Source organism: Zootoca vivipara, chromosome 15 (genome assembly GCF_965207765.1).
Source record: "Zootoca vivipara chromosome 15, rZooViv2.hap1.1, whole genome shotgun sequence".
Lineage (NCBI taxonomy): Eukaryota > Metazoa > Chordata > Lepidosauria > Squamata > Lacertidae > Zootoca > Zootoca vivipara.
Genome location: NC_142598.1, coordinates 4,642,581 through 4,665,603, shown reverse-complemented (window position 1 = coordinate 4,665,603; position 23,023 = coordinate 4,642,581). Strand labels below are relative to the sequence as shown.

The following is a 23,023-nucleotide window of genomic DNA, read 5'->3' as shown; positions in this document are numbered from 1 at the left end:
AAGGATGCCAAAAACACCAGAGTGCTTTATTAAAGAAAGGAGTAGACTTACAGCCTGCCAGGTCTTCCTAGCTGTTACATGTTCGAGATAGACATCACAGCAGGGAGATGGCTTGTCTGCACCCAAGCAAATGTGCACACATTCTTTATACACAAAGCAGCATACATCACTTTGTCTAGAATTTCCCATCACTTCACATGCCAAGATGAAGGCATAGGTGGCAAATATCCAAGTCTTACAGATAGCTCCCCTTTCTGGGCTCAAAGCCCAGTACCCTAAACCCACAGATAACGATAGCGTCAAAGCAAGCCAATTAGCTTATATCAAAGCAAGTGAATATAAACAGTGCTTTTTTTCCTAGAAAAACAGGTGCAGGAATGCTGCCCTGTCCCTCCTGCTTCTGCACCAGTGGGAGGGCTGCTGTGTGAATGGGTAGAGCCTCCCTGTGTGTCTGCTCTGCAAGCTGCCCTATCCCTTCTGCTTCCATGCACGAGCAGGAGGGGCAGGGCAACTCTGTGGAGCGGGAAGAGCAGATGAGCAGAGAAGCTTTTTCCCTGCGCGTCTGCTCTGCAAGCTACCCTGTCCCTTCAGCTTGCTTGTGCAAGCCGGAGAGACAGGGTGACTTGCAGAGCTGAGGCAGGGGAGGCTTCTTCCCGCGCATTCAGCTGTTAGCCCAGGAGGTTGAAGAGCCTCATTAAAGCCCCGGTGCACCTCTGGCCCATGAGAAGACCCTCTCCATTGCCCATAGAGGGTGTCCTCTTTGCACTCCAGGGAGAGTCTTCTTGTGAGCCAGAGGTGTGGTGAGAGGTGCCGGAACAATTTTTATTTATACCGTGCCCATTTGACTGGGTTGCCCCAGCCACTCTGGGCAGCTTCCAACATATATCAAAAAAACATAACATAACATTAAAGAATAAAAAGTTCCTATACAGGGGTGCCTTCAGATGTCTTCTAAAGGTTTTTAAGTTACTTCTCCCTTTCGCTCGGGAGTTGCATAACTCCATATCATCCAACATGTGTTACTTTGTCTATGACTTCACCTGCCCAAATGACAGCATAGGTGGCAAATACCCAAGTCTTACAGATAGTTCCCCTTTCTGAGCTCAGAGCCCAGCACCCCAAGCCCACAGATAAGGATAACATCAAAGCTAGCCAATTAGCTTATATCAAAGCAAGTGTATATAAACATATATGACCTCATTGCTTCAGCAACTGCCAATTAATGGTGAGATTATTTTAACTAACAAGGTGGTGTTAGCAAAGCTTCCAGAACAGTTCACCTTTGGTTCAACACACCTTGATGAACATGCAGCCTGGGCCTGTTAACAAGCACATGTGTCCGAATGTCCTGAGAAATGTTTGGTATGCTTATATGCCACCATTCAATGTAAAGTTGCCACAGGGGCTCTCATGTTAAAAACAAGACAAAAAGTGTTTGAAATATGGTAACATGAAATAGGAACGTTCCATCTGATTGGTAATGACTCCTCCGCACAGGCAATGTGTGGCGCTTGATGCTGCAATTTCCAAATGATGGGCATGCATGTATGAATAAGCTTATAAGAGAGGGTTTGAAAATTCAGGTACAGTATAGTCGCTTTATATTACGGTTTAGGACAGATATGGGGAAGCAGGGCCCCCCGGTGTTGTTGGACTCCCAACTCCCAGCAGTCCCAGCCAGCATGCCAGTCGTTGGGGATGATGGTAGTTGTAGACAAGAAACATGGTGGGGGCACTGGTTCCCCATCGTTGGATATTGGATCAAAGGGAGATTGCCAGACTTGGTGCAGGACAGGGCTTTTTCATCTGAAGGAATAACTTGTGTTTAAGTACAACTTCTCATACCACTACAGCATTTAGATGGGAGAAGAAATTCCAGTTGAAAGTCTTGCTCTGTAGCCCAGGAACTCTATAGTTTCTTGGCACCACACTGAACAGAAAGAAGAATGTTTTACTGTGTTGATGGGACCAAAGGAGTGAATAGCAGAGGTTTGTTTACTCACATTTTCTGTTCCCTCTAGGATGAATGAGGAGACCCGTAAAATCTTCTCAGAACTGGGCAGCAAGGTTGCCAAAGACCTAGCTTTTCGAGATAGCTGGGTTTTTGTAGGAGCCAAAGGGGTGCAGAACAAAAGTCCTTTTGAACAGGTACTGAACCATTTTTCCTTTTCACAGATGTCACCTTGAAATGTCTGTATTTCAGAGAAATCCTGAAATCACTAGCTCACACATGAGGGAAACTGAAGCACTCCAGATATTGTTGGGTCTCCAACTTCCATTGATTCTGACTTATTGGCCATGGTGACTGGGACTGATGGGAGGTGGAGTCCAACAATATATGGAGGACAGGAAGTTATCTACCTCTGCCTTATATAAAATCTGGGAGAGGAAGCAGAGGAGTGTGAAATATCCATGTAAACCCTGATTTCGTTATTTTCATAGCACGTCAAGAACAAAAAGAGCTCCAACAAGTATGAAGGTTGGCCTGAAGCACTTGAGATGGAGGGCTGCATTCCACAGCGAACTGCTGAGGTCTAGCGGGTACCTGTTTCCTTGAAGCCTGCGGTATCTTTTGTGGTGGGCGAAAGGTCCTTGCTTGTCCACCTGTTGTTGTCTTCCTATATGGTGGCAACTATCCATTCTCCTTCTCTCCAGCAGCCTCTGCCTCAACTAGGCAATCAAGTTTTCCTTTCCAAAAGGCACGTCTAGCTGAAACCTTGGGAAAAGAAGTGAGGTATATGTGAGGCCACCCCTAACTCTCCCCTAGTGCCTTATTTTGCTCTTGGTTGGAAGAGCTCATCCTACTTCCCCTTTGCCTGTTGCTGTGAATGTGATGAGCAGATTGGTGCCCTCTGCACAGAACCTGTGCTCAGAGGAAGCGAGCGTATTTATGTGACAGTCTTTCTTTTTCCACAGTGATCTGCTAACATGGTGGGGAACCTGTGGCCCTTTGGATGTTGCTGGACTCCAGCTCCCATCAGCCCCAGTCAGCCCTGCCAGTGGTTGGGGGTGATGGGAGTTGTAGTCCCAACTACATTGGGAGGCCCACATGTTCCTCATTCCTGTGTTCAAGGGACCACTACTTTTCTACAATAGTTTATGTGGTTTAGGTTAGTTCTTCCACTACTACAGACACTAATATATAGGAGGAAGCGTATTAAGGACAATCCTTTTTATGGTTTTGGTGAAACTTTTGAAAAATGTCAAGTTGCTGTTTCCTGAAAGACAATGTTGGTACTTAAACTGTGATGGGAATTGGATCACTGTTCATGCATTGTTGTGGAAAGGAATCAAAGCTGAGTTTCTTTTTTTCAGAACACTTGTTGATAAACGGTATCTCCAATAAACAATGTGCACAGCAGCTGTTGGTTGTTATTCTTTCAAGAGCAGAACCAGTGCTGTTCCCTTGGGATCGACAATTAGTGGCCAAGAGAGTGATTGCACTCTTGTAAACTCTTCTATTCCTGCTTTAGGTAGAGGTCTGCAACCAGCATTTTGGCCTTCCACTGCAGATAATGCCTAATCTGCCCTTGCAGGGTGGGATCCTAATTTCTTTCCTGTCACAGTAGGAGGACCCAGCTCACACATTCTTGGAAGGAAAGGATGCTACCCTTGTCTGAACCTGGGCTACTGCAGCTCTTTTAATAGCTGGGGTGGGGAACCTTAGGGACCGAAGACAAATGCTTCTCTGCCTGGCCCTTGGGACTCTTCCCAGCCCTACCCCCTTCTAGTCTTGTTTTGTGCTCTCCTTGAATGTTTTTGTCTAGCCTGGCTAGAATGTGTCCTTGATTCTGATAAAGCCTCTTGCTTCCCTGGATGGAGGGAAAACAAAGAAGAGTGTGAGTAGAAACGAGCCTAGTGTACAAAGGTAAAACTTTACATTATTTGCTCTGCTAACTTTTGCCTCTGGCTTTGCACACAACTGAGTTGCCCAGAGGTGAATACAGCTGGAAAGGTTCTCTAGCTCTTTTCCAGGATTTGGGCTTACTATCTTCTCCCTCGCCTATTCCCCTGCTTTCTCCCCAACATATACCCTGTCCAAGGTTGTTCATCACCACAAGCATAATGTAAGACTGCGCACAAAGTTATGGTGAGCACTTTCCTCAGGAAAACCCTATGTTTAGCCCTGAATTGGAACAAATGGCAGTCAGGTTTTCTGTGGACCACCTTTGTTCCAATTGAGCGCTAAAGAGTAGGATTTCCAGGGGAAAGTGGGAGGGCAAAGGCAAAACCACTTGGACCCATGCCTAGAAAGCACAGGACAAGCAGCAGGGTGGACAAGCCTGATGTCCTCTGTAACTGGGAGCAACGTCCGGAAGGGGGAAGCACTTCTACCAATCTCACAATCACCCTGACGCTTGGGACTTGGGACATACCTGTGTCTCTGTGCTGAAGGGCTAAACTGCATTTTACTCACACTTGTTTTTAAAAAAGCTTCAACTAGCCACTTATGTTGAAGAAAAAGTAGCCACTGCCCCATTTCAGTATTCGCTTCTTATCATATCAGTTTTTTTCTCAACATCACCTTGCCCTCAAAGGTGCTGCTTGCATTCATTGGCACCATTGAGGATAAATAGCTGCTGAGGAAGGTGACATAGGTTAGGAAACTGGCATGGGACCTTGTGAACTGCCCTGAGATCTACAGATGAAGAGCAATATGCAATTTTAATAATAATAATACTGGGGTCCCAATCCAGATCAGCAGCTGCTTTTTCTTAAAAATAGTGGCCCCTTGACACGTTTTTAGACACATGTAGTTTTTCCTTGGATCATGTCCATAAAAGCTGGGCTGGCTGTTGTGCAGTTTTAATAGAGCATTTAGGGAAGACTAGCTTAAACTAATCACTTTTGCCTTGTTGAACAAGAGAGCAAAAGGTGTCCTCGGACAGAGTACCTACAGAAGAAGTTTGCCTGCCTGGGATGGGGATTCTTCTGGATCCATAGGTAGCCATTCTTTCAAGTATTGCCAAGTACCTGGGGCAGCCTTCACCAGCCTGGAGTCCTCCAGATGTTTTGGACTCCACCTCCCAACTGAATAGTGACCAGCAATGATGGGAGTTGTAGCCCAATGATCTCTGGGGGTACCAAGTTGTGGAAGGCTGACCTGGGTCAATCACTTGCCGCTGGAAAGTATGCTCTTCACATACTTATGGTCATCTAAGGCACAGATTTGCAGTCAGTTCTCGTTAGTAAAGAAACAATACCTACCATGCCATGCCTTGTGCAATAAATTCCTGGTGGAATGGGAATGGTTTCAGGAAGAGAACTTAGACAAGCTCCTTGAGCTGCAGGAAATCAAGATGCACCAGAGGAGCAAGACACAGGATCATGTCTCATGGCCAGTGGAGCCTGGTGCAAAAAACAGAATTAAGAACATGCTGGTTGTGGGCCAGCGCTGAACAAATGGATTTCGTTTAAGTGCCAGAACTGAGCTGAGCTCACAGTCCTTCCATACAAAAATCCATTGTTGTTACTGTTAAACAATAGGGAGTCAGAAACCTTGCCAACTTCTCACCCAGAGATTTACCAATGGAGCTCGCTCTGCCTTCTGCTGGTGTCAGTGACCAAAGTAAGCACACTGGAGAGAAGGAGCTGCCTTGTATTGAGTTGGACAACTGGCACATCGAATCCCTAGAACAGTTGATCTACTGATAGGAGCTCTCCTGGGATTTGACCAGGGGTTTCTCAATTCTGCTTTCCAAGACTGGCCACAGGCTCTAGGGTGTTCAAGGCACCCCAAGCTGTCTCCCACTCTCTGTCCCCTCACACATTTTGCTATTGACATGTTCTTGGTGGTATTCTCCCACAGCTGGGCTTTGTTGCAGCTTTGTGACTTCTGAGTGGGCAGCAACAAGCAATGGATCGAAGTATTTTGTTTGCATGGTAATATTCCTTTTCTTCCCCTGCCTCCTTTCCCTCAAAGCAATAATGAGGAGGGAACTTTATTTTTAAAAGTATATCTGTTTTGGCCCACCGGAGTCCCCCATCTTTGCTCACAATTACAGTGATCATTACCATGCAGACAAAATACATAAGAAGAACCAACCTTGATCAGACCATAGCTGTCAGGTTCTCCCTTTTTTAAAGGGAAATTCCCTTATGCTGAATAGGCTTCCTCATGAGAAAAGGGAGAACTTGACAGCTATGGATCAGACCCAAGGCCTATGTAAGCTGGCATCCTGTCTCCACAATGACCACCTTTGGCAGAGGGTGAAACTAGGCTTTATTTCACCTGAGTCAAAGACCCTGTTTGGAACACCCACCCACCCATGTGCATTTGCACACACACACAGGCTGGGAGCCTCAATAGAATCCCTCTGGAGGCTTCACCCAGGGCAAAAAAAAAACCTGGCTAGCCTCCCCGTAGCAACAGCTCTGCCTTTGGGAAGTCCACAAGTGGGGTTTTACATGCAGGCTAAACTCCTGAGTGGTGAGAGATCTTAGGGATACCAATACACACCTTGAGTTTGTTACCCTTAGAATTAAGGATGCTAGAGACACATCTTTATAGTACATGGTTTTATTTATGCACATCTACAGGTTGAGTATAAGATGGAAAGGTTCACAGCATTAGCACTCCCAACAGATCATGCTCCACCATTTAAGTTTCCAGACTTCCAGAAAACTGACCTAGCTGATTATCTACTCTCCTCCGACTTTCACTGATATCACCTCATGGGTGGGGCGGCAGCAGGGAACCTGCCCACTTTTTGCTCAGCTTCTGAAAGCATCTCCAGTCACAGTTTATGCAGCAAATCAGTCACTTGGACTTCTTAGTCATGCAAAGAGAAGCTAAACAAGCCTGGCTAGAGCTACGGTATTAAGAGACTGGTTTGACTACTTTAGTAGCCTTTCTTTCTTCAGAATACATGTTTCCTGCTCGGCAGGGGGTTGGATTCTATGATTCTACAGATATAAACCTACAGGCCTGGAGGGAACCTACAGACAGGGTCGTACCTAGGGGTCCACTAGGTTGGCCCCCACCCAGGAAAGGGGGCAAAAATCACATCTCTCCACACCAAAACATCTTGCCAAAGGTGCACATGATCGTGTGTGTGTGTGTGTGTGTGTGTGTGTGTGTGTGTGTGTGAGTACCAATGCAGTTCCTTGCCAAGGGCACAAGGGAGCCTAGGTATGCCTCTGCCCACAGAGGATATCCAGACCACCACTGCCCCCAGTCCTATAACAAGGGGATGAGGGCAATCACCCTCTCCTGCAGTTCTTCCCCAGTGACTGGTACTCAGATGCACAAAGACTAGAATTGCAGCAATAAAGCTTGGCAGTCATTAAGGTGGTTAAATTGCTATACTTGTTACATCTTTTGAAGGCCTAATAATAGGAGCTTTGAATAGGTGATGAGACTACAAAGCAGGAGGGAAGTATCTTGAGATGGGACTATAAAGCAAGAAGAAAATTATGGTTGCAGCCCCAATCATAATCCCTACAGATGTTATGATTTTTAAAAGACAGACAAGTAAACCATGTGTTTCGAAAAAACCTCCATTGTTATCAAGCGCCATTTGTTCCACTTTAATGTGGCAGTTTGCAATGAAGTACACCAGGCAAATCCAACAGGTATATCGTGATCTACCGGTAGATCACTGGGTGTCTGTGGTAGATCACTGGTAGATCACTGGCTCCCCCTCCATAGAAGTTTAACAACTTTGCTCGGCTAAAAAGAGCTTAACATTTTATCACTGCACCCCCCAAAAACGGGGCTTTCCCCTCCCTAAAAAGAGCTCAACAACTCTTTCACCTGAAACCCAAAAAGCAGGGCTTTTGTTCCTTAAAAAAGCACAAACAACCTTGACCTGAACCCCCCCCCTAAAAAGGGGGGGGGGGTAGATCACTGCCAGTTTTTAACTGTGAGTAGATCACAGTCACTTGAGAGTTGGCCACCCCTGAGGTACACAATTTAGCTAGTTAAAATGATACAGTTTTGTGGCGAATACCACTAGTACAATCCTATTTCATATACTGTATATTTAGAAGCAAGCCCTGTTTAGTAAAATAGGGATAACGCCCAGGTAAATACGTACAGTATTGCAAAAGACATGATGAGTAAAGTGCTTTGAACCATCTGAAGTGGTATATAAATCACAGAGAATCGTAGAGTTGGAAGGGCCCCAGGATAATCTACTCCAACCTGTGCAATGCAGGAATCTTTTTGCTGAATGTGGGGCTCAAACCCTAAGATTAATAGTTTCATGTTCTACCAACTGAGCTATCCCAAATCCTAAATATTAAGTTCCATCCATTCTTTTCTATCCACCTCTGCTTAGCACATCCTCTGGTGTCATATTGTTACTGAGCTGACAGGAAAGGGCATTGTGAGGACTCTGCTTGCTTTTTGGTCTTCTTCTTTGCATTTACAGTATATCTTCCCCACAACATTGCACACAGGGAACAATTATTAAAGTCCTCCCTCTCATCATCCCTGAACAAAAATAATAATCCAAACCCTCTGCTTGAGCACAGGAAATACTCTAACTAAATGCTTTTAATTGATACAAGTGAATCCGTAATCCCAGCAGAGCAAAAAGCCTCCCAATCCCATCAATCCGAGGATAGAAGGCCTTTAAATTGCCCAATCGAATAAAAGGATGAGCATAATCCTTTCCATCACATCACCGCCTAATCCCATTGAGATAGTTAGCGGTGGAGTGCATCCGTTTCTTCCAATCAGCGTTCAGCGAGTTTCTGATCCAGCCAACCAGGCAAAGGGTTTTTGCTAAACGGAGCAGAATGTAACTATTAATCTCCCATTTAGGACAGACGTGGTTGTCCACTTCCTCCAATCAGAACACGGAGTGCCCCTATGATCCTATTAATCGAGCACAGAATTTAATGCCGACTGCTGCTATCTGAGATTTAAAAACGCACACATACACACAAGCCAACCAACCAGCGCATGGCAAGGAATTCTTCTTGCTTATACCAGATCCGAAGTGTTTTCCCTGTTATTCTCTGAGCCTAAATATTATTATTTTTGCGGGGGAGACTACAAATCCCAGCATGCCCTGCTAAACTCACGGGTTGATCCTGCCATGAATTCGCATTCAGTTGGTGTGGGCGTGGCTATGATTGTGATGCGTCGCCACCCCCGGGGGGCGGAGTCGGAGAGGAAGGAAGGAAGGAAGGAAGGAAGGAAGGAAGGAGAACGCAACCAAATCCAGCGGCGGAGTTCAGCTCTGGGGCGGCGGCAGCGGCAGGTGAGGCGGTGGGAGCGAGATAGAGGCGGAGGGGTCAGACCAGGGCAGATTTTCGGGCTGAGGATCGCGGCTTCCCTAAGCGCTCCTTTGCAGAGGACTTATTTAATTGACGGCTGGAGAGATAATCGGGAGAGGGGGCACGCGGGGGGCAGCTGCCCAATGCACTTGTTGGATCGTTGCTGACTTTGGGGGGGGTCTTTCTTTGGTAAGACTTGTGTAGCGGGTTTTTTGGAGGGGGTAGGGGAGGGAGGGATATAAGAGGATGCACTGAGAGGGGGTGAAGGGACGGGCCGCCTCCCTTTCTGGGAAAGTGGAAATCGGTTTGGAGCAAAGTGTTGCGAGAGGGCTGCGAGCTTTTCCTCTTGCCTAAGAAAGAGAGAGAAAGCAAGTTTTGTGGCCAGCGGGCTCTTTCCCAACAGGTGTTTATGGCTTGAAGAGAGAAGTGACTCAGCTGAACTGCAGGGGAAGGAGGAGAGCAAAGCGGGTGGGCTGCTCGTGCCCTGTGCCTCCTTCTCCCCTTCATCTCCCTTCCTCTTTCTCGCTCACACGCGCGCCCTTCCTCTTCCAAAGGGGCCATTGACTGAGTGCGGGAGTGCAATGGGTCAAGTCCTGTGGGAAACCCCTTGCCCTCGTGGGCTTTAAAAATGTTTGAGGAGTTAGAAACACTTCAGGCCTGGAAAGAGCAGCTTAAACATGCACACCTCAAATATAAAGGGAAATTGTAGGAGGGCAAGTCAAAACAAATGGAACACACCTAGAGCAAGTACATTTATGGCAAGCCTGGTGCTATTTAAAACAACCCTGAGACGGAAAGGCAGGAGAAATCATTGTTTAGTCTTTCTCTGCATAGGGGAAGTAGCAAGGTTCTCTCTTTTTAAAACTATCTGCTGAATTTAAAAGGGAGGAAACATACTTCCTTGTAAGGTTTTTAAGAAAAGATAAATGTGGGGCTGCCCCGTGTATTATTGCTGCCCTAGGCAAGTTAAAATGTTGACACACTGGTTGTTATGCCCATCTTTACCTTTAACACAGGGCAGCCAATGAAGCTCTGAGGGTTGCTGGGCTGCTGCCTAGCTTGAAAGTGCAGGCAGGCTCTTCCTCATACCATTGTTTAGCTATCTGGGGCAGGCACCCCTGGAATTTGGGTGCCCCAGCGGGTTGCCTGGCTTGCCTTTTTGTTGGATTAGCCTCTGTTGAGCAAAGGGGTGAATAGACTGGGAGCACTCTGGCAATCCCTCTGCCCCTCTCGTAATCCTGATTATGTCATCCACCCTCCCTTATGCAAGCCAGCCTGTGAAATTGCCCCCAGATGGGGTTTCCTGGCCATGCTCATTGTCTTAGCACCCACTTTGTGGCCCTTCCTGCCTTAGGGTCAAATGAATGAGAGCCCTCTTTGTTAGGTATCCCCAAACTTCGGCCCTCCAGATGTTTTGGACTACAATTCCCTTCTTCCCCGACCACTGGTCCTGTTAGCTATGGATCATGGGAGTTGTAGGCCAAAACATCTGGAGGGCCACAGTTTGGGGATGCCTGGGTTAGGACATGGGTAGGCAAACGGTTCGGGAATCAGCGTGTTTTTACATGAGTTTCTATGTCCTTTTATTTAAAATGCATCTCTGGGTTATTTGTGGGGCATAGGAATTCATTCTTTTTTTTCTTTCCAAAATATAGTCCGGCCCCCCACAACGTCTGAGGGACAGTGGACCGGCCCCCTGCTGAAAAAGTTTGCTGAACCCTGGATTAGGAGATCAGATGGAGTGATTCACTTGGTCACGGTGTGTGTGCCTCTAAGAATTATCCAATGTTTATTTCCTTGTAGGTGAACACTGTGCAGTGTGCTTGAACACTCTGCCTCCCTTTCCACTCCCTGATTAGGTTGAATGCTTCTGCACCATCACTTCACTGTTGCATCAGCAGAGGGTGCCCATGGACCTGAGCCCGAAAGGAGAATGACCCCTGCCCAGTGAATCCATGTTTTGTCCATGCTGGAGAGGGAAAAAAGTTCTGCATGGAATGAGTCCTCTACATGACTTTGCCAGCCAGCTGTGCCATGGGTGGAGCAGCCCTCTTCTTTCTCCACCTGCTGGTGGCTGGTTGGGCTCAGGGAGCAACTGTTGACAGCCCTTACCTTAGTGTGGGGGACGGGACAGCGTTGGAATTTGACTTCCCTGCACACAGCCGTGGTGTCTTGCTGGTTTCCTGCCGCTATTCGGGGCCCAACGCTTGGCTGAGCGTGGAATCTCTGGAACCTACTGTTGTTGCCATTGAGAACGTCAGTGCCTCCTGGGGAGGAGGCTTTATGGTTGGGTTTCAGTCCAGCTTGGCTGGCCTAGCTCCGCTCCAGCTGCAGTTGCTGGAGCAGAACCGACTTATCGAGAAAGCCGATTTCCAGATCCGTGTCAGCGCTCCAGAGCCGGTGGCGTCGTCGGGGCTGAGCCACTTCTCTGAGAACCCCATCCTCTATGCTCTCCTGCCTCTCATCTTCCTCAACAAATGTGCATTTGGCTGCAAGGTGGAGGTTGAGGTTCTGTGGAACCTGGTGCGCCAGCCCCACCCGGTCATGCTAGGCATACTAGGCCAGTTTGTGGTCATGCCGCTGTACGGCTACCTCATGTCTGTGGCCTTCTCCTTGCCTAAGCCGCTGGCCTTGGGACTGGTCATTTCTTGCTCTTCGCCTGGTGGTGGCGGCGGCTACCTGTACAGTCTGCTGCTGGGTGGCGACGTCACTGTGGCCATCTCTATGACCCTCCTGTCCACAATTGCAGCCACAGGGCTGATGCCACTCTCCTCGACGTTCTACGGTTGGTTGCTGGGTGCCCACGAGACTCTCCACGTCCCCTTCCTCAAGATCTTTGTCACCCTGCTCTTCATCGCTGTGCCCATCTCCACTGGCATGTTGGTCAAGTGCAAGCTGCCGCGCCTCGCCCGCCTCCTGCTGCTCCTGATCAAGCCGTTCAGCTTCACCCTCATTGTAGGAGGGCTCTTCATGGCGTACCACATGGGCGCCTTTATCCTGGCGAATGTGCAGGCCCCGATTGTGCTGGCGGGCGTGACTGTGCCCCTCTTTGGCCTGCTGTTGGGCTACTTGCTAGCTTGGTGCTTAGCGCTGCCTGGGCCACAGCGCCGGACGGTTAGTATTGAGGTTGGGGTACAGAACAGCCTGCTGGCTCTGGCTGTGCTGCAGCTCTCCTTCCAGCGGGCCCAGGCTGACTTTGCCTCGCAGGCTCCTTTCATTGTGGCCCTGAGCAGCACTTCAGAGATGTTGTTGCTGGTTTTGGGGAACCTGGCATACAACAGACTCTGTTCTGCTGGCTCCTGAGTGCCCCTGGGTGAGGGGAGGCAGATACCAAAGATGTCAAAACATTGGCTTGGCCTGCAAGAAGAGACGGATACCATAGGCCTTAGAAGCTGGTCTTGGGGCGCTTTCCCCCCTCGCTGGGGTGTGGATTCCAAGGCCTCTCAACCTTTCAAGGGGTGGCTTGGGTACCAAAGGGGCCCTTTGAAGTGAGAAGCACACACGTCCCAGAGGTTGCTTGTGTGTTAGGAATCCATATCATATGGCCTTTTTGTTTTCTTTTTTTCTTGTCTACTTGTTTTTCTACGCAGCGAGTGGTGCCTCTGGAGCATAGAGCTAGAGCTGTACTGTATGTGAGGTGGAAGATGGGGGTGGGTGGGGTGGAACTGACCCATTTCTTCTCTCCCATTCACCAGGGATACAGGGTTTGAATAAAATGAAAGAGATAATATGTTCTGTGTGGCTGTCTCTCTTATTATTATTTCCTTCCAGGAGCTGCAGAAATGGGGCTTTGTGGAGTGATGGGCAGACGTGGAGGCAGGCTAGAAGGATTTTTTTTCACATTTTTTTAAAAAAGCTAGTGCCCCTGAAATGTGCTTGAAGGCTTGGGTGAAAATGTCAGAAACAAATAAAAACTCCAAAATCCACACTTGTGTGATGCCTTTTATTACGGCCAACCAATAAAGGTGTTGCCCAACTGTGGATTTTTGATTATTATTTCCTATAGACCGAGATAGCTACCTTTTCTTTTTATATAATGAAGTAAAAATAATGAAGCGGGTGGCGCTGTGGTCTAAACCACAGAGCCTAGGGCTTGCCAATCAGAAGGTTGGCGGTTCGAATACCTGTGACGGGGTGAGCTCCCGTTGTTTGGCTCACAGCTCCTGCCCACCTAGCAGTTCTAAAGCACGTCAAAGTCCAAGTAGATAAATAGGTACCGCTCCGACAGGAAGGTAAACAGCGTTTCCGTGCGCTGCTCTGGTTCGCCAGAAGCAGCTTAGTCATGCTGGCCACATGACCCGGAAGCTGTACACCGGCTCCCTCGGCCAGTAAAGCAAGATGAGCGCTGCGCCGCAACCCCAGAGTCATCTGCAACTGGACCTAATGATCAGGGGTCCCTTTAGCTTTACCTTTAAAAAAAGTTTGGAGTTGGGTGATAGTTTTCTTCAGAGAATTACAGGGAATATGAGAGGGGCCTTGTAGTCTGTCTCTCTGTCTCCCTCCCTGTGTGTGCATAAGTGTGTGTAAGAATATATATGCATCCTCTCTACTGTTGCCTCTGATAAACAAATTTCTTATTAATGTTTTTGCACCGTTAAACAAGTTTTTTAAATGGAGGCAATGAGGAAGAGTATATGCAGACTGTGCTATCTCTCAGCAGTCTGAACAAAAGCTACTCTGCCTCTGGCCTGCTGCATCAACATTCAATATCCTCCTAGTCCAGCAGGCACTAACCTGTTGGCCTCCGGCTCCAGCATGGCCAATGGTCAGAGATGAAGGGAGCTAAAGTCCAACAACAGTGGGAAAACCACACATTGGGCACCTCTGAGCTAGTTCAACTTTAGCTCTCGCTACTCTTGCAGAATGCCTGCTGAGTAGAGATCACAGTCTGCTGCCTTTCACTATTTCCAGGCTGGCTATGTCTGGCATATCACACGGGGCATTTGTGCCCAGTTCTCTCATCCAGCACAGTTTGTTCTGAGGGCAGTGATCGTTTGCTGCGGTTGGGTGTCTCAATTAAAGGTGTTTGATCTTGTGCCAGAGGGAAACAGTGACTTTACTACTATTAAACTGCCCTTCCCACCTGTCAGCTTAAGAGTCCAGTCTACTTTTTCAACTATGGCCCCAAATCCATTTTAAGGACCACTTTCCTTTTCATCACCCCCCTCCCCCTGCCCTGCACTGCCTGGTTGGGGGGACAGCGCTGGAGATGGATTAACAATCAAGCAAAGAATAGAGCAGGCATGTCAAACCTGCGGCCCTCCAGATGTTTTGGACTACAATTCCCATCTTCCCCAACCACTGGTCCTGCTAGCTAGGGATCATGGGAGTTGTAGGCCAAAACATCTGGAGGGCCGCAGGTTTGACATGCCTGGAATAGAGTAAAGTAGGACACACCCACACACCCACAACTGGGAGCTAATCCTGTGTTGTAAGTATTCAGGAGAGGTAGGGAGAGGCCTGTTCTGTTCTACTCTTGGTGGGGAGAGGCATGTTCTGCTCCAAAATTCTTCATGGAATGGTTTGTTTCATTGTTTGATAGGGCTGTAAGGATGAGTACCGGCTAATGCTTGCAATCCTACCCACACTAGGGAGTAGGTCTCATTAAAATTCAGTGGGAATTGTTTCTGAGTAAGCATAATAATAATAATAATAATTTATTTATACCCCGCCCATCTGGCTGGGTTCCCCCAGCCACTCTGGGCGGCTTCCAACAAAATATTAAAATACAGAAATCCATCAAACATTAAAAGCTTCCCTAAACAGAGCTGCCTTGAGATGCCTTCTAAAGGTCTGGTAATTGTTGTTCTCTTTGACCTCTGGTGGGAGGGCATTCCACAGAGTGGGTGCCACTACCCAGAAGGCCCTCTGCCTGGTTCCCTGTAACTTGGCTTCTCGCAGCGAGGGAACTGCCAGAAGGCCCTCAGCGCTGGACCTCCGTGTCCGGGCAGAACGATGGGGGTGGAGACGCTCCTTCAGGTATACAGAACCGAGGCCATTTAGGGCTTTAAAGGTCAGCACCAACACTTTGAATTGTGCTCGGAAACGTACTGGGAGCCAATGTAGGTCTTTCAGGACCGGTGTTATGTGGTCTCGGCGGCCGCTCCCAGTCACCAGTCTAGCTGCCGCATTCTGGATTAGTTTCTGGGTCACCTTCAAAGGTAGCCCCACATAGAGCGCATTGCAGTAGTCCAAGCGAGAGATAACTAGAGCATGCACCACTCTGGCAAGACAGTCAGCGGGCAGGTAGGGTCTCAGCCTGCATACCAGATGGAGCTGATAAACAGCTGCCCTGGACAGAATTGACCTGCGCCTCCATGGACAGCTGTGAGTCCAAAATGACTCCCAGGCTGCGCACCTGGTCCTTCAGGGTCACAGTTACCCCATTCAGGACCAGGGAGTCCTCCACACCTGCCCGCCTCCTGTCCCCCATGAACAGTAATTCTGCATAAGATTACATTGTAAATTTTGACGTTGGCCTGCCAACAAGGCTCTTGAGTAATGGTTGGGGCTGTGTGTGGCGGGAGTTGTAATCTAGCTCTGAAGAGGAAGTGAAATGAAAAAGAGAAGTGGTATCATAGATGCATTCTGGAAATGGTCGGGGTTTCAACTAATGAAAATTGTGGGATTAGCGGGACGTTCATAACGGTTCCGCAGCTGTGGATGAGGGTTGCCTAAGGGCACCAGATGTATAGAATTCAAATTCAGTCGTCCATTTAATCCATTGCTGGGCATTATCTTTGTCGATTTGCTTGGCTGTTTCCATTACTTAGAGGTGGGTGTTGGGGGACGGTTACTTTCCACTCTCGAAATAACTACTTTGTGGTCAGGTGTCGTGTTTTTCTCTCCTACTTGCATATCCCATGTCAGCCCAGATAGAGCTGCTCTTCCAGGATGCCTGCATCAATTTTACCAACACCTCCACTCAGCAGCCCCATTGGGTAGCAGAGCTGGAATCTGCTCACCTAAGAGCTTCTGGGCAATGTCTTTATTAACATAGGCTTCACAGATTAAAAAGAAAAAAGTGCTGGCATTAAGGCCACTTGGTAGAGTCCACCTGGAGTGCCAGGTGTACCCAAAGGAAGGCTGTTGAAGGGGCAGAACTAGCAGGACTGCCATATTGTGGTTTGTTAAGTAGAAGTGGTTGACTAATATTTCCCCACCCCTGCTGATAAAAGAAAAATTCCATATCCCCTAAACTCCTCTACTTCCCGTGAGGGGGGAAGTATGAGATAGGGCTTGAAAGGGAAGATGGGGGACCCTCGTGTGTTGGAATAAAAGTATTTGGGTGAATTTTTATGAGGCCTTTTTGCTCATTTCCCCCCCTTTTGATATCTTTCTTAGTTCCCACAGTGTTAGTGGTTGTGATGTGTAGATAGCCATTCAAAAGAGCAGGTTGAAATTTGTCAGTTTGGCTTAGGACAGGCATCCCCAAAGTGCGGCCCTCCAGATGTTTTGGCCTACAACTCCCATGATCCCTAGCTAACAGGGCCAGTGGTCGGGGAAGATGGGAATTGTAGTCCAAAACATCTGGAGGGCCGAAGTTTGGAGATGCCTGGCTTAGGAGTTTCTATGACTATGTTAACACAAGAACAGTGGTTCCATATAAGTTTATTTATTATTATTATTATTATTATTATTATTATTATTATTATTTATTTCCATATCAGCATCTGTTTCTACAAATAAATAAAATGTTTAGATTAGCAATTGGGAGTAAATGGCTCTGTTGCTATTTACACAGGGGAGCTACAAGGGTGGTGAGTTCTTAACTACTGCCCAACTCATTTCAGGACGAATACCTTTGAAAGTGCAGGTCAGGGCTGTGTACACACCATACATTCAAAGCACACACCCAAATCCTGGTAACTTTAGTTTACCCTTGGCAGAGCATCTTGACAAGCTGCAGTTCTCAGGATTCCTTTACATGCAGCCCAGTCTGGGTGTTAGTGGGCCCAGTTTGCACTTTCAGAGCACTGGACAGCCTCTTAAATGAGGTGAGCTTATTGAAGGTATGATCAGACTGGCTGACAGCTAACCTGATTCATGTTTTCAAATGTGTCCCTCTGGCCACTGACCCATGGGGACAGGGAATCAAAGCTCCTCGTTGATTTTTCTTCTGTAGGTTAATGGTCCCTGATAAGACGTACCTCACCCCTATGCTAAAAGATCATTTGTGTAAGGGGTGAGTCAGTGACTGGAGCAAGTGTTGGTGACTTACCGGCAGCATGTCACCAACATGGAATTTGAGGGCTCTTATTGAAATTTGAGGGCTCTTATCTGAAGAGAAGCATGCCCACATTAAAAACTCTGCTTCTCTCCCCATATTCTACACCCACTCCTAAAATCCTGATGAATGTGGAATATCCCATAATCAGATGATGACCAGTGGATGGCTGATAGATTGTGGAGGAGTGGCTCATAGTTTTAGAATAGTTCTACAAATCTCTTCATCTTGTACTCCTCACATGCATAGAGCTTTGATAGTCTTTCTCAATCCCCAGCCTACTACTACCGAGCTCTGATTTTTCAATAAACGAAAGCATAAATATAAACATTTTGTGCAAATACATTTATTATGCATTTGTAAAAGTTGCAAGAAACCCCATCAAGCTTTTCTTTGGGGGAAGTTATATAACCGTAATGCTAATTTCCAAGAACCGGACTTCAAGGTGGTGGGGCTTTACCTCAGATGTTCTTTGGAGTGGTATCGCCAGCCAGGTCACATCACAACCCAGAGAAGATGCCCGTCTCTTTAAGAGACCCATAGCTATTAAGGAGATTGTAGCTGCAGTCTCTTCTGCCCTTCTCCACTCCCTGTCCCATTCCATTTGCTGGAATGGCTTTGCCTCATGGCAACTAGAAATAGATGTGTGATGGTGTCAGCAAAAGAGACTACAAGTCAGCAGAGTTCTTCAAGAGACTGGTGGGTCCTTCACCTTGCAACCCAGCAACACTCCTTAGGATAGATCTGTTTGGATCTTCTCCATCAGTGATTTTTCAATAAACAGCAGACATGAGTCCTCTACAACAACAACTCTGCAAAAGGCTCAAGGCTTGAAAGGCAGGATGGAAGAGACAGGGAAGACCAAGGGTAGATGACAAATGTACATAGTTGGAGCAATGGGGCCTTGGTGGAAATGCGCTCACTCTGTTTTGTTCACATGTACAATGATCTCTCCAAGATTGAGCTCAAGGGAAATGTTTTCTGTATGTTTGTACAATAAGTCAGTTGTGCATAGGGCTGATTGGTGAGAGCCAATGGCATCACAAACCTACTTCCCACCTCCCAATGCATTTTTTAAACATTAAAAAAGGGATGAATTTAACTGAAGTAAATGTGCATTCAGTGCTTTAAAAATAAAAAGGCAGCGCATCTGAAACATGTTGGGAGGTGCAAGACAGATAAATCAGTGTTTGATTTGATGGTCAGCACTTCCGGCAAGTGCATTGTGACGGGGTGGAAGTTGGGATCATTTGTTTGGGAAGGAAAAAACATAGTCCCATTTTGTGTGTTCATTTGTGTGCAAACCAGGAGAAGAGGCATCATAGGTTAGAGCTAACTGAAATATTCCTCCTGAAGGATGCTAAAACTAAGCAAATGAGGCAGGAGTGGACTTTGGTGTGAGCTCAGGTCAGTTCTGGTACTGAAAACGGATTCCCTGGCTCAGAATGTGGCCAGAATTCCTCTGTTTTTTCATTCTAACTATTTACAACTGGCTCTCGGTAGATCTTGGGGTTCTAGCAAAAAACAAAAGTAGATCCAATGTACCTCAAGACCACCCACCCGTTTTATAGAGGTCAGGCTCAAGACTGGATACTTGATGCAGTGAAATGGTGGATTGGATGTTATGTCGTGGCAATGCCTCCACTTGTTTTTAAAACTAAGAAATGCAATCATAACGTGTCCAAGTCTGGCATTTCTTTTTTGTTGTTGTTGCTTTGCCTAAGACAGGGGTCCCCCAAACTAAGGCCCGGGGGCCGGATGCGGCCCAATCGCCTTCTCAATCCGGCCCACGGACGGTCCGGGAATCAGCATGTTTTTACATGAGTAGAATGTGTCCTTTTATTTAAAATGCATCTCTGGATTATTTTGGGGGCCTGCCTGGTGTTTTTACATGAGTAGAATGTGTCCTTATATTTAAAATGCATCTCTGGGTTATTTGTGGGGCATAGGAATTCATTCATTCATATTTTTTTCCAAAATATAGTCCGGCCCCCCACAAGGTATGAGGGACAGTGGACCGGCCCCCTGCTTAAAAAGTTTGCTGACCCCTGGCCTAAGATATTGAATCCAAAAATACAGGCTATTCAGCACCTGCTCCCATCGTGCACACAGATAAATTATCCACAAATACCTATATATTATTATCCTTTGAGTCAGGTCAGAGGCAAAAAAAGAAGAGGGAGACTTTGATAAGTGGAAAGGAATGAAGGGAACTAATTTGAGGGCAGGGTTAATCTAACTTGACAGGGCAGGTGGAACGTAATCCGCTCTGCACACCTGTGCATGCATGTACACGCCTGCGGTGGCAATGTAGACAGGGAAATTTCCATGAGATAAGATCACACTCCGTAATTACCTCCAGTTTACAAAAGAAAAAACACCTTCTCCCTCTGTAACTAGAGACATATATGCCACAACAGTGGAAGATGATTCCGCAATATCAGCAGCGTTAACAGATGGAATACAATGAGATTCACAAGTACTGTACCAGACTGGTTTTATTTCTGAAAGAACGAAAACCCTGTCCCTGTCTGCCCACTACAAGCATCTCCTAATAACAGATGAAAAAAATACAAGAAAGAAGGGGGGAAACACTCTTCACTATGATCTGAAACTGGTTAAATATCAGTCTTTACAGCGGTTGCCAAGCTTTTGGACGTGGACACATTTGCAAAGTGGAGAAACTGTTGTGTGCACCTCACATACAAGGCAGCCTATTGGGGAAGGGCCCATAGCTCAGTGGTAGAGCATCTGCTTTCCCAAGTTCAATCCCCACTTGCATCTCCAGGTATAGCTGGGAAAGAACCCTACCTGGAATCCTGGAGAGCAGCTGCCAGTCAGTGTGGGCAGTACTGAGCTAGATGGACCAAGGGTCTGACTAAGTAGAAGGCAGCTTTCTATTCTATTGACTACAATGAAGTGATTGTTTCAAGGTTAATTTCAGCAGGGAGAGGGTAGGTGGATACTGGGCTCCAGAGAAGGCCTGAGTGGGGACACAGTTGATGTTGAAACTGTCTTGATTGATTCACTTGTGAATTGAATCGGATCAGAGATGGGGGTTTTTAAATCACAATAGATGTGTTAATTAGCTGATCAATATGCTACAATGCTTGTGACGGAAAAACTTTGTGTTTCAGATTCCAGTATCTTTTGTTGCACTCTAAGTTTCACCCCTCTGCAGATATCTTTCTAAACTACTACCTGGCTGTGCCTTCCTGGCAGACAGCTGTAGCAATATCCCAAGGGACATGGCTAATTATGGTAATAAGATTTTACCTGCTCAGATCCCAGTGCTGTTACCTTCCTGTTGTTCAATCCATGTGTTAATTAGCTGGCCATGGTAGACAGAATAGGCTTGAACTGGTGCAATGCCAATTCAAATCCTCACACAGCCATGAAACTCACTTAGGGCTCATCTACTTTTGCTCTGCACTTTCCAGGCACGGGTCTGGGCTTTCTAGGTCTACGTCTGAGCAGGGTTTCCCCCCACACCGCGGCGCTTTCCCCAGGAAAACCAGCATTTCACTGCTGAATCAGAGCAAATGGCAATCCATGGAAACATGGCACAAAAGGAAGTGTGGATGAGCCCTTGGGGGGCCTTTGATGACCAACCAACTGGAAAACTACAATTTAAACAGCTCCACTAGTTGTTCTGCTAGAAACAACTATATCATCCATTAGACAGGGCTTCGGATTTATGCAAATAAAATGTTTCCCAGACCCTCCTTTATATCTATGTTGTAAACTTCTCAAAACTGCTGATGCCATGCTGACAGCAAAGTATTTTCTAGAACATAGCAGTATAACTGGAAATGGCAATTTGGAAAGTCCAACATGAAGAAAGGAAGGTCATAGGAAGCTGCCTTGTACTGAAGCTGCAAACACATCATACTTATGAAGCACATTTATATTACATGGCTTTCCCCAAGAATCCTAGAACTGTAATTTGCTAAAGATGCCAGGAATTGTAGCTCTGGGAGGGGCAAAGTACCGTCCCCATGATTCTTCAGAGGAAGCCATGTGATTTAAATATGCTTTAAATGTATGGGGTGTGTGCAGTCTCAGTATAAGGCAGCTTCCTATGTACCTATGATCTCTCCTTCCTTCTGTTTCAGTCTGGTACTCAGAAATGCTGCTTGTGTGCAGTGTGTGCTATAAGGGGACTTGAACCCTGTAGCAACTGGGTTACTGCTGCCTGTTCCACTGGACTCTTGGGAGGGTTTGATTTTTTGTTTTTTGTTTTAAATGATTTTTATTGCAATTTAAAATTCCGGGTCACATCAACTTTTTCTTTACATTGACATACATCTTCTACTTTATTCTTCTATACGTATTTGCATACTCTAAATAATAATTATTGACTTCCCTCTACCTCTTAACTACTATTTCTTCTCTATTTTTCTTTTGTACTGTGTCAAAATCCTACCAACCTTCATATATGATAACTCTTCTAAATATTTTGTAATTTTGTGAAATTTACTCTAGGCATATCCAAGTTTTGATTTGGGAACCATGTTTACACATATAATTTTTAAAACAATCCCATTCTTTTTTGATCCTTAAGCTCAAGTGATTTCTTACTGCTTCTGTCATTTTGGCTAGTTTGATATACTCACACACTTTCTTTTACAGGTAGGTAGCCGTGTTGGTCTGAGTCGAAGCAAAATAAAAAAATTCCTTCAGTAGCACCTTAAAGACCAACTAAGTTTTTATTTTGGTATGAGCTTTCGTGTGCATGCACACTTCTTCAGATACACTAGTGTGTATGTCAGGGACCCCTTTGTATTTTTTGGTTTTTTTGGGGGGGAAACAGAAACTCAACAGGTTTTGCTCTCTCCATAGGAGAGGAAAGAAAGCTGGGACCAACCTACTGAACTTCATTCTTAGTGTTTTATGGACACATGACAGACACATGATGTAAAGGAGTATCAGCTTGGCCTTGCAACTGTGGGTGCCCGCAGCATCCATAGTCCGGGCACTGAAATTTGTGGGTGCCCGGCCCCTTCATGGGGAATTTTGTGGGTACTCCCAGGGCCCCAGAAGTTGGCACCTCTGCTTATGTGAGTGAGCCTGCCCAGAGAGACAGAGAGCGCGACACAGAGACATTTTCTAGCTTCTTTTGTGCTTTCTCTGAGAGGCGGCACAACCTACTGTATTTATTTCAAAGCACTTCAACGAAGGAAACCTTCGAGTCCGCCTGGATTTCGGCCTTTTATACTGGTTCCTATTCATTTCTACTGATTTCCCCCCGCGCTTGGCAGATTTTAAGCGCCGCAATCTACAATCAGAAATCAATCAACTAATTTTATAAAATTTACATACCTCCAAAACCCTCAGAGCGGTTTACAAAAAGATAAAACAACAGAATCGGGGAAAACTCACAACCCTACTTTAAAACATACACAAGTTAAAATACCGAAAATAAAAATAAAATTACCTCCACTTTCTAAGCATCTTATTAAAGTCTCTCAGGCTGCGACCCCTGCGTCGGGCTGCCCCGACCCTGATCCCGAGTCTCCCTTATTCTCGCTCTACACCACCTCCACTCTATGATTAATTACTCCCGGG

The 23,023-nt window shown here is 46.5% G+C and overlaps 2 protein-coding genes and 1 long non-coding RNA gene across 5 annotated transcripts in view; 2 read left to right on the top strand and 1 right to left on the bottom strand.

The window, feature by feature from the left end:
* Positions 1–3,361, top strand: part of FAM3A (FAM3 metabolism regulating signaling molecule A) — a 16,384-nt gene extending 13,023 nt beyond the window's left edge. Inside the window, exons 9-10 of one of the 2 annotated variants that reach the window (XM_035140660.3) lie at positions 2,022–2,148; positions 2,443–3,361. In XM_035140660.3, the coding sequence (XP_034996551.1) occupies positions 2,022–2,148; positions 2,443–2,538 (223 nt within the window). In that variant the 3' untranslated portion in view covers positions 2,539–3,361. The remainder of the gene's footprint in view (positions 1–2,021; positions 2,149–2,442) is intronic. The other variant, XM_088658344.1, reaches the window with a different exon arrangement.
* On the bottom strand, positions 2,789–23,023 carry LOC148683343 (uncharacterized). The gene is made up of 3 exons (XR_015947170.1): positions 22,893–23,023; positions 5,209–5,349; positions 2,789–3,812 (listed from the first exon to the last, which is right to left on the bottom strand). It is a non-coding gene; the product is annotated as an uncharacterized LOC148683343 (long non-coding RNA).
* On the top strand, positions 9,112–12,958 carry SLC10A3 (solute carrier family 10 member 3). Of its 2 annotated transcripts, XM_035140658.3 has the most exons (3): positions 9,112–9,212; positions 10,884–10,987; positions 11,088–12,958. In XM_035140658.3, exon 3 carries the CDS (start codon positions 11,239–11,241, stop codon positions 12,529–12,531), a length of 1,293 nt encoding a protein of 430 aa, XP_034996549.1. In that variant the 5' UTR covers positions 9,112–9,212; positions 10,884–10,987; positions 11,088–11,238; the 3' UTR covers positions 12,532–12,958. The 2 variants fall into 2 exon arrangements, with proteins under 2 accessions (XP_034996549.1, XP_034996548.1); XM_035140657.3 differs by lacking the exon at positions 10,884–10,987 and having other exon boundaries at positions 9,122–9,212; positions 11,032–12,958.